General features: G+C 53.2%; 1 protein-coding gene across 1 annotated transcript in view; it reads left to right on the forward strand.

The window, feature by feature from the left end:
• The first annotated feature begins 199 nt into the window (after positions 1–199).
• Positions 200–10483, forward strand: part of Ruvbl2 (RuvB like AAA ATPase 2) — a 17132-nt gene continuing 6848 nt past the window's right edge. The window contains exons 1-6 of the mRNA XM_008845021.3: positions 200–283; positions 4643–4697; positions 6710–6765; positions 7058–7199; positions 8087–8216; positions 8306–8372. Of these exons, the coding sequence (XP_008843243.1) occupies positions 263–283; positions 4643–4697; positions 6710–6765; positions 7058–7199; positions 8087–8216; positions 8306–8372 (471 nt within the window). The 5' untranslated portion in view covers positions 200–262. The remainder of the gene's footprint in view (positions 284–4642; positions 4698–6709; positions 6766–7057; positions 7200–8086; positions 8217–8305; positions 8373–10483) is intronic.

Genomic DNA, 10483 nt, shown 5'->3' on the forward strand with positions numbered 1-10483 from the left:
GAGAATGTTGCAATTGGCCTCAGCAGGCGGGGGGCTGGGAGAAAGGAGGAGGAGCCAGAGGACGTCAGGAAACGCCCCGGGATTCCGACGCCCGCCTCCAGGTCAGCTTTCCAGGGTGGGCGGGGCCTAGTGTAGAGCCACGCCCCCAGGAGAGCGGTCTGGCTACTGTAAACCATCGAGAACCCTGGAGGACCGGGAACCTAGAGAGGCCAAAGGCTTTGCTAAAAGCACATTTCCGCTTCCGCTGAGGCATTGGCGGTTAATGAGCATCATGGCAACCGTGGTAAGTGTTGCGCGTGTGGAGGATTGAGAGTGGCCCTCTTTGTGAGTCTAGGGGAGGAGGCCTGGGAAGGACGCCTGGGTTCGAGGGAGGAGGACTGGGGAGGATGCCCGGGTCTGAGGGAGGAGGGAGGGGGAGGACGCCCGGGTCTAAGGGAAGAGGACGGGGAGAATGCTCAGGTTTGAGGGAGGAAAGGAGAGGACGCCTGGGTCTGAGGGAGGAGGGCTAGGCTGGACTCTTGGGTCTGAGAGAGGAGACTGGTGTCTTGACCTCTGGGTCTGAGGGAGAAGAAATCTGGACCTAGAGTCTGATAGAGGAGACAGATGACTATTCAAGATTCTGGTGTGATGGAGGAGGCATGTGGATGTTCAGCCCCCAGAGCATGGGATGGCAGGATCTCAGTTCTCCCCACTTCCTGTGAGAGGAACTTAATCTTCCTCTTGAGTAAGTCAGTGGCCGGTTCTGCAGTCTTTCGTCCCAGTGTCCTATGAGGCCTGTGAGATGGGCACTTGAGCCCTGAGCCCTGGGGAGAGTGCAGGTGGGGACTTGTGCCGCGTGCTTGGGAGCATGTGTCAAGCAGTAATGGGACTGTCATGAGCCCAGAGTGTGTTGGTTGGGGAGATAGGGACACACACACACACGGGCTGGGGGCTTGTGCTGCAGCCATTTTCATTTTCTAGACCCTTGTTCTGGGCACGTGTCATTGTGAATGAATGCTCGGTCATTGGTCATTATTTTAATGTTCAAATGAAGGCGTGAACCCCAGGGGACAGGGCAGACAGTGGCCTGGCATTTGCTCAGCAGACCTCTCAGTGAAGAACTTGGAGGCTGGGCTGACCTTCTGGTTGCCTTGGTTCCCATGGTGACCCCAGTGCAGGTGGAGGAAAGGCAGGGAGGGAGAGTCCGTTGCTGTTACCATGGGTAGGAAGAGGAAGATGGGGAGGTAGGAGTAAAGGGCCAGGCCTGAGGTCCTATCCTGTTAGCACTGGCCAAACAGGTGTGCTGGGAATTTATTTTTGTCCCATAGGGCATAGATGCATGGACTCTAGCCTGCGAAATTTAGGTTCAGTCAGAGCTTCCTAAGGGTGCCCTGCAGTCACTGGACATTTGTTCCATTTACACTTATTTTCCCTGGGTGTATCTGTGTGTGAGCATGCCACGGCACCTGTGCATGACAGCCAACGTGGAGTGGGTACTCTCCCTCCACCATGTGGGCCCCTGGGATTGAACTCAGGTCATTGGACTTGGAGGCAAGTGCCTTGAGCCTCTGAGCCATCTTGCTGGCCCCTAGCAGTTGCCTCACAGACTCCTGCAGAGTCCCCATCCATCAGACTTCCTCTTGGGAGGCCTCCTTGTCACCCCATCCCTTACCCCTACTGTCACCTGGGCTCCAGTCTCTGTCCAGTGGCCTCAACAGGACTTCAAAGTATGGTCCCCAGTTTGAAGGTGTCTTCAGATGTGCAGGGACCACAAGAACAGAAGTCTTGTAGAGCGCGGCACTCTCTTGCAGCCTGGTGACCAGAGCTGCAGCCTCCGAGTTTTGGGGATTGTGCACACAGAGCTCTTTACTGAAGTGAGCTGTCCCCTCCTCTAGGACATAGGAGCACTTCCCAAGCCCCACACGGGTGCCGGGTGCAGACAGAACTGGCTGAGACCCGAGGATGTCACCAGCCTGAGCATAGTGACCTTCCATTTTCTTGAAGCCATGTATCTGCCTGGTGATTTTCCTTGAAGGTTTTTTGGGTCCCTTCCCCCCATCTTGGATACTTGTCTCTGGTGGGGGTGTGGCCGGAGTGTGGCTCAGCAGGGCCCTAACTGTTGTAACTCACTGCTGATGACATCATTTACTTCCCTAGTTACCTTCGTCAATTCTCCTGCTGTGACAAAGAACCTGGTAAAAGCATCAAGGAAGCAAGGGCTACTTTTAAGGCTTAAATTGAGGGATAGAGCCCGTCACAGGCAGAGGAGGCAGCTGGTTGCGTTGTGTCCAGCCAGGAAGCAGAGTGAGGGGTGCTGGCATTCGGTTAGGGGAGGTCTTCCTACTTCAGTGAACCCAATCTAGACATTCCCTCACAGACACACCTAAAGGTTTGTTTCCATGGTAATTGTAAATCCCATCAAGTTGACAAGATTACCTGTCAGGCCTCTAATTCCAGCACTCAGGAGGCAGTCTCTGTGAGACTGAGGCCAGCCTGGTCTACATAGTGAGTTCCAGGCCAGCTGTGGCTGCAGGGAGACTCAGCAAACAAAAGGAACTGTTATGGGACAGAACCCACAGCTTCACACAGCAGGCAGGGGTTCTGCCTTGGAGCTGCACTAATTCAAAAGGGGGTTCATTAGTGGGCAGCATAGTGTGGGGGCTTGTGAAGGAACTGACCGCTGGAGAGATGGCTTAGTGGCTAAGAGCCTTGTCTGCTCTTGCAGAAGACCCAGGGTTAGTTCCTAGCACCCCCATGTGGCTGCTACCAACTGCAACTATAGTTCCAGGTGATATGATGCCCTCTTTTGGTCTCTGTGGGCATTGCACACTTGAATACACATACATACATGTAGGCAGAACACTCATTCACATGCGCTAAAATTTTTTAAAAAAATTTAAAAAGGAACTCAACTTGCAGTAAGCAATTTCTCATCAAAATCTGTCAAGAGAGTTGGGGTGGGGCAGGTTTCGTGGACCCGTATCTGTGTGTGTTTGCCTTATGAAGGGCCTGTGTGTGGGAGGTCCTGGTGTGTGGCAGGTCTGGGCCTCAGTAGTAGTCTGAGTCTCATGCCCTTGGGGTCCATCCAGCCTCCTACAAAGAGAGTCAATGGGAAGGTCACACAGCAAGACAGGCTGTGAACAGCCTCTAGATAGCCTGGAAACCCTCTGCAGGGAAGAGGCACGTTGGGGCAGCGGCCGAAAACTGCCTAGCTTCTGGCCTGAGACAGTCAAGGTTCCATGCCTGGGTTTCTCTGTCTCCTCCCACACTGTAGCTGAGGCTAGCCTCAGACTTGGAGCCGTTCTCTGGCCTCAGCCTCCCCAGTGATTACAGGTGTGGGACACCATGATCCGGTGCATTTCTTTTTATTATTAACATCTTTATTGAGATCAAATTCAGCACCTGGGAGACTGAGGCAGGAGGATACCCATGAATAAAAAGAAAACTCCAAAAACCCAAGACAAAAGAAACGCCTTGATCTCTGTGCCTCTTGCCCAGTTCCCACACCTCCCTCCCTTAGCCCTAGGCAACCACTGATCTGTTTTCTGAGTGGGGACTTTTCTCTCCTGGATCTTTCATAAAAGCAGAAATGTTGGCTGTGGTCATGATGCGTGGCCCTCAGCCTCTGAGCGCAGTACTGTCAGTCAGTGCTCCTCCAGGTGTGGTGTGGCAAGTGGCAGAACGTCATTTTTTTTTTTTTTTTTTTTTTCAGTTTAAATTTTCCATAGTCCCAGCACTCGGGAGTCAGAGGCAGGCAGATCTCTGTGAGTTCAAGGCCAGCCTGGTCTACATAGTAAGTTCCAGGCTAGCTGGGGCTACAGGGAGACCCTGTCTCAAAAAGACATATTAATTTTACTTATTTTGAAACAGGGTTTTCCTGTAGTGCTGACTTGCCTTGATCTCACAGAGGTCCACCTGCCTCTGCCTCCTGCCTGCTGGGATTAAAGGCATGCATGTCACCATGCCTAGCAGCTTCACTCCTCTTTAAGGCTAAATAATATTTCATTTATGGGTAGACCACATCCTGTTTATTCACTGGTCTGTTAGTGAACATAGGATTGTCTCCAGCTTTTTTTTTTTTTTTTTTTTTTTTAATTATAGTGCTGTTTGGTCTCTCTGTTTCTGGGGGGATTTCAGGGGACCTCAAATGTCCTAGGTGGTGTTTACTCAAGTCCCTCCTCTGTGAAAAGGGACTGCTGTCTCCTGCTTTGAAAGCACAGAGGCATAGGAGGCCCCAGTGCATACGTGTTGAATGAGCTCAGCACTCCAGAATGTCGAACCTCAAGCATGGAGTCCAAAGTGCTGGAGAGTGTACGCTATGCCCTCTGGGATATTTTACCCTGGGGACCAGAACTACTGAGTGGAGGGAGAGTTTCCCTGATGTGTTCACAGACTCACAGTTATGGGGTGGGATTGGGGTCCTTATCCACACACCAGATAATGCCAGGGCTTAAGGAGAAGAGGCACAGAGGAGCCTGCCTTCGGGGTTCTATAGTGGGGACTGTCATGCCGCCATCTGTGACAGCCCAATGGGCGAGAGTGGCTGGTGTTGGCCTGTCCCCTGCCTATAAGAGGTGGAGCAGAAAGTGGCTCCTGGGAGGATGGAGGGGAGGAGGAAAGCAGGGGCACAGACACCTCCTTACACACCTTCCTGCACCCACAGACAGCCACCACCAAAGTCCCTGAGATCCGGGATGTGACGAGGATCGAACGAATTGGTGAGTGAACAGTCAAAGCAGAGCGGGACACCACCTGCTGAATGCCTGGGAGATCTGCCCAGGCCTAGAGACAGAGATGTCCAGGGCGCCGCATCTGGGCCCCAATACTAGGTTGTGCTGCTGTTGGCTGTCCCTGTGGGCTTCCTAGAAGTTGAAAAGTACCCGAGCACTGGTGAGGTGCGTGGTCTGAAGGCTGTACCAGGCCTGCATTCCCAGTATCTCCAGCCCAGGGCCTTCGGAGTAGACCTCAGCAGACCCCGTCTGATGCAGGATGTGCATGCTGTAAGCCTCCAGGAGCCCGGAGTGCAGTGCCTCAGTGTCCTCCTATCCCCCCTGAGGTGACCAAATTTCAGAGCAGCTGAGTTAGCAGCTGCAGCTCACCCTGCAGGCCTGGGGTGCAGAGCAGGGAGCTGAGGCCCAGAGGCTGGCAGGGCATCTCCTAGGTAGGAGCCCCTCTGTGGAAGAGGCTGCACCCTCTTGTTTACCAATCACTCAGAACCTTTGAGATGAGAGAGGCGGTGGGCTGCGAGTGTGGGCTGATGCTTGACTCTGAGCCCCAGAGACCAGGCTCTTGGCTCTCTGTGCCTGTGTCCTCACCTGTAAAGTGGAGCTAAGACAGTTCACCCTTGTGAACATCAGATTCACTGAGAGACTCTTAGCCAGGCATGGTGGTGCACCTGACATCCTGCACTGAGGCTGAGGCAGGAACAGCAAAGGTTCCCAGCAGCCTGGGCAATTTGGTGAGACCCTGTCTGCTGACTGAGCATGAGTCATCACTTTCCCCTTTTAAATATTTTATTATTTTTTTATTTTATGTGTATAAGTGTATTGCCTGCATGTAAGTGAGTGCACCCATGTTGTGCAATGCCACGGAGGTCAGAAGAGGGCTTCAGATTCCTCTGGAACTGGAGTTAAGAACAGTTCACAGCTGCAGTGTGGGTGCTGGGAATCGAACCCAGGTCCTCTACAAGAGGCAGTCAGTGCTCTTAACTGCTGAGCGATCTCTCCAGCCCCTGCTTCCCCTTTTAAAGGCCTAAGTCCTGCTAGAGGTAAGGTCCCGGTAGAGTCCAGCTGCCCTGGGGTGCTGTCTATCAAAATCTTATACCTGTTAGGCAAGCACTCTATCCCTGAGCTATGGCCCCAGATCTTTTAGTGTTTTCTTTTTTTTTTTTTTTTGGTGCTTTTTGAGACAGGGTCTCCCTGCAGCCCCAGCTGGCCTGGAACTTGCTATGTAGAACAGGCTGACCTCGAACTCACAGAGATCCACCTGCCTCTGCCTCCCAAGTGCTGGCATCAAAGGCGTGCGCCACCATGCCCAGCCTGGTGTTTTTCTTTTTGAGGCAGACTTTCCATAAGTTGTCCGGGCTGACCTTGAACTCACTATGTAGCCAAGGATGATCTTTAACTCCTAATCCTCCTGCCTCCACCTGGAAAGTGCTGGGATTATAAGGCCATGCCTGAGTGATAAATTCTGCTTTATTGAAATTAAATGTTTTTCAGTGCACGTTTGGAGCTCAAGGCCTCATATTGTCCCCAGGCTACAGCCCCAACCCTTGTTAAGTCTCATCTCTACCAAAAGTGATTGATGCCATTTGCTGCCATGAGTGTGGCTGTGCCCCCCATGAGCTTTATACAGAGCAGGGGGCTGGCCTGCAGGCCTTGTGTGCCCAGCCCTGGTCTGGGTCAAACGCTGGGATCCTACCCTCACTGTTCCCTGGCTGGGTGGGCTGTGCATGGACCCTGACCTCTGCACTCCCTCCCCAGTCCTTGGATGGTGGCTTGGGTCCCAGCTTGTCAGGGAGGTGTGAAATGAAAGTCTCTGAGTGCCGAGTGCTGGACCCTCAGTGCAGTATGGTCACTGGCCCTCACTGTTAGTTCTTGGGCTCAGTACCTGGTGAGCTCATTACTGCGCTGTTCTCAGCCATCTTCCCTGAGCTCTGAGGAGACCCCTTGGCTCAGGCCATACTATGTTGCCTTGACCTAGCTAGTAACTCAGCATTCTTTCCACACAGGGGCTCACTCCCACATCCGGGGGCTGGGGCTAGATGATGCCTTGGAGCCACGACAGGTACAGCCATGGGGCGCAGGCTGGGACTGGGACTAGGGCTAGGAAATGGGAGCAGGGGAGGGGGAGTTATGCACATCTTTAATCCCAGCACTCCATCTCTGAGTTCGAGGCCAGCCTGGTCTACATAGCAAGTGCCAGGGCTACATAGTAAGAACCTGTGGAGAGAGAGAGGAGGGAAGGGGAGAAAGGGGAGCAGAGGAAAGTGTTGGTTTTTGTCAGAAGGCTCATCTAGGGTATGACCTTAGAGAAAGTCACCTCTGGTGCTGCTCACCTCCCACCCTCCACCCCCCAGGCTTCCCAGGGCATGGTGGGGCAGCTGGCTGCCCGGCGTGCAGCTGGTGTGGTACTGGAAATGATCCGAGAAGGGAAGATTGCGGGGCGGGCCGTCCTCATCGCCGGCCAGCCAGGCACTGGGAAGACAGCCATCGCCATGGGTAAGAGGCCTCACGGGGCAGGTGTGCTCATCTCTGCAGGCCAGGGCCTCCGTTTACCACACAGCCCCAATGGCCGTGGTTGAGTCAGTCTCTCCCATAGATGTCTCTGGGAGAGGCTGTCCATGACCCCCAAGCAGTTTGTGGCATCCTGACACAGCCTCAACCTTCTCCGCACTTGCTCATATGTCGGGGTTACGGTTACCTTGTGTTCTGAGGAGGCTGCGTAAGCACCAGCCTTCCCCTGTACCAGGCAGCAGGAAGAGGGAACTGCGGTCAAAGTGTGCCCCTCAGCATCACTCCCTCCCGGCAGCCGTCGGGGAAGGCCACATGCAGACCACACTCAGACCACACACTTCAATTCTCACACAGCCACATAGTGCTGCGAAGGAGGCCAAGACCTTAAAGGTGTTGTTTTAGTTTAAGTTTTTAATTTGGATCTTTACTGCTTTAATGAAATGAGGGTTCTGGAAGTAAGGGAGAGTGGACATTGAGTAGATAGCTAGCCCGTCTGCTGCAGTCTATTAGTGACTTAAGACCATGACTGCCTCTTCCTGGTTGAAGTACTGTCTAGCCTTCAAAACTCTCCTCAGGCATTGCTGCCCCTGAGACTGTCCTGACCCACCTTCCTTCTCCCTCCCACCCCTACTGAGACTGTGGAGCCAGGCTGGGGAGTCAGGTCCATAGGAATCAGTTCTGAAGCAGCACGAACCTTGGGGAGGTGGTGTGGTTTGAGATGGAAGAGCACAGGACATGAGGGCTTCTGACCATTCGGGTGGGGGTTGGTGGCTGGGATGGCTTTGAGGGTGCCAGGAAACCTGGACCACTGCTGTGTCGTGTCAGGGCACCAGGGGCCATCAGCCACACCTGCCTGACCTCCTCTCCCGCAGGCATGGCTCAGGCACTAGGCCCCGACACACCCTTCACAGCCATCGCGGGCAGCGAGATCTTTTCCCTGGAGATGAGCAAGACCGAAGCCCTGACACAAGCTTTCCGGCGCTCCATCGGTGTCCGCATCAAGTGAGTGTGCTGTAGGCTCTGCCACCCTGCTTGCCACAGTCCTGGGCCTGGAGCCAGTCTGACCTAGGCTCTGTCCTCTGTCCCGCTAGGGAGGAGACGGAGATCATTGAAGGTGAGGTGGTGGAGATCCAGATTGACCGACCAGCCACGGGCACAGTGAGTCTGTGAGGTGCCCAGTGCCCGACTCTTACATCCCCCAGACTCCCAGCCAGCCACCTCCAGCTGCAGGGCTGAGGGTGGCACATTGGGACCTGTCCATGTGCCTGGGTGGGATAGGTCAGGTGAGTGGCCCGGTCTGTGCATTAGCCAGGGGCACAGCACTACTGTGGAGAGGTGAGAGGTTGGAAGTTTCAGCTTGTTCCTACCAGTGAGGCTTGGAAACCTGTTAGCTGAGCGTGGTGGCTCATCTTGTCATCCCAGCCTGGGCTACAAAGTTAGATCAAGACAGCCTAGACTGTCTTGCATAAAACAGGCGTTGGTGGTACTTGCCTGTACTCCCAGGAGGGAGATGGAGGCAGGAGGATCAAGAGTTCAAGGTCCTCCACTACATAGTGAGTTTGAAGGCAGCCTGGGCTACATGACACCTTGTCTCAAAACCAAGATGACCCTGCTCTGAGGACTAGGTAGCTGGTGCCTTCAGCTGTTCCTGATGCAAAGCTTCTTGTACAATAAGACAGTTCCACTGGAGCTGTGCATAGGGCAGTCTGATAAATGACTATACAGCAGATGTGCTCATAACCACCCCTCCCCTAAGCCCCTTCTTCTGTCTTGTCACCCTGAGGACAGCCAGGTCCTAACTTCCTGCCATTGTGATCCACTTCCGTCACCCAGTGTCACCCAGCAGGGATTTGTTCTGCTTGGCCAGGGATTTTGCTTTCTTTTTGTCATGCCAGGTTTGAACTCAAGGCCCCGTGCTCACTAGGCAGCTGCCTGGTCTTTGTATTTTCTGCCGTTAAAATCTAGTAGCAGCCAGTGAGATAGCTCAGCGAGCAGAGGCACATCCTGCCAAGCATGACAGCGTGAGTGGAATCTCCAGAACCAACTTCCACACATGCACTGACATATGCACATGAGAGAGAGCCAGCTTCCACACACTCTGGCATGTGTACATGGACCTGCCACACACAAATAGATAAAGCTAAAAAAATATGTAATGGGACTAGAGAGCTGGCTCAGTGGTTAAGAACACCTGCTGCTCTTGCAGAGGACCTGGGTTCAGTTCCCAGAATCTGTATGGTAGCTAACCATCTGCAATTCCAGTTCCAGGGGATCTGATTCTGACTTTTGCAAGAATTTGCATGACATGGGTGCACTTACTTACATGCAGGCAATACACTTAATACACATAAAATAAAAACAATAAATTCAAATAAAAAATAACTCTTTAATTAAAAAAATAGATAGCTGGGTAAGGTGGTGCACTTGGGAGGCAGAAACAGGCAGACCTCTGTAAGGTCAAGGCCAGCCTGGTCTACATAGCAAGTTCTGGGCTAGCTGGGGCTACAGGAGACCCTCTCTCCTAAAGAAAAAGGAAGGGGGAGGGAAGGAAGGAAGGAAGGTAGGTAGGTAGGTAGGTAGGTAGTTAGTTAGTTAGTTAGTTGCAGAGTGCAACATATCTCCAGCTCTTGAAACTTTTCTGTTTCTGGGTGGAACCCAGGGCCTATGTGCACCAGATGCATGCTCCACAGCAAGTAGTTGGGGGACAGTGCTTTAAGTGTTGAGCAGTTACCACCCCTGTCTAGTTCTGGAACTTACCATTACTCCATGAAGAGATGGTACCTACTGTGCCAGCACTCCCCACTCTCCCCACCCAGCTATGTTGATCTGCTTCCCACCTCTGGAGCAGGGACACAGTCCCGACCAAGGCTGTTTGCTAAGTTCTCCCCTTTCAGCTGCTCCTGAAATGCTTATGGAAAAAGTTGCTTTAAGTCCCTTGAGCCAAGACACCCCTGTCACCTTCTGTTTCTGTGTAGACCAAGCTGGCCTTGAACCCACCAAGTACTGGGGTTAAGGGCGTGGGCCACCATGCCCGGCCCTGTGCACGTGTGCAAGTACCTGTATGTGTGCGGAGGCCAGAAGAGGGCGCTGCATGTCCTGCTCTGTCACTCCCAGGGTTTCTCACTGAATCTGTACTAGACTGGCGGCAAGCGAACCCTGGCAGTCCTCCCTCCATCCCCAACAGCACTGGCGTTACAGCCCTGCCTGTGGCCATGCCTGGCTTCTTTTTTTTAATGTGGGTACTGGGATTCAGAGTCGGTACTCTTTTT

This window comes from Nannospalax galili, unplaced genomic scaffold (assembly GCF_000622305.1).
Source record: "Nannospalax galili isolate Female #2095 unplaced genomic scaffold, S.galili_v1.0 scaffold960, whole genome shotgun sequence".
Classification (NCBI taxonomy): domain Eukaryota; kingdom Metazoa; phylum Chordata; class Mammalia; order Rodentia; family Spalacidae; genus Nannospalax; species Nannospalax galili.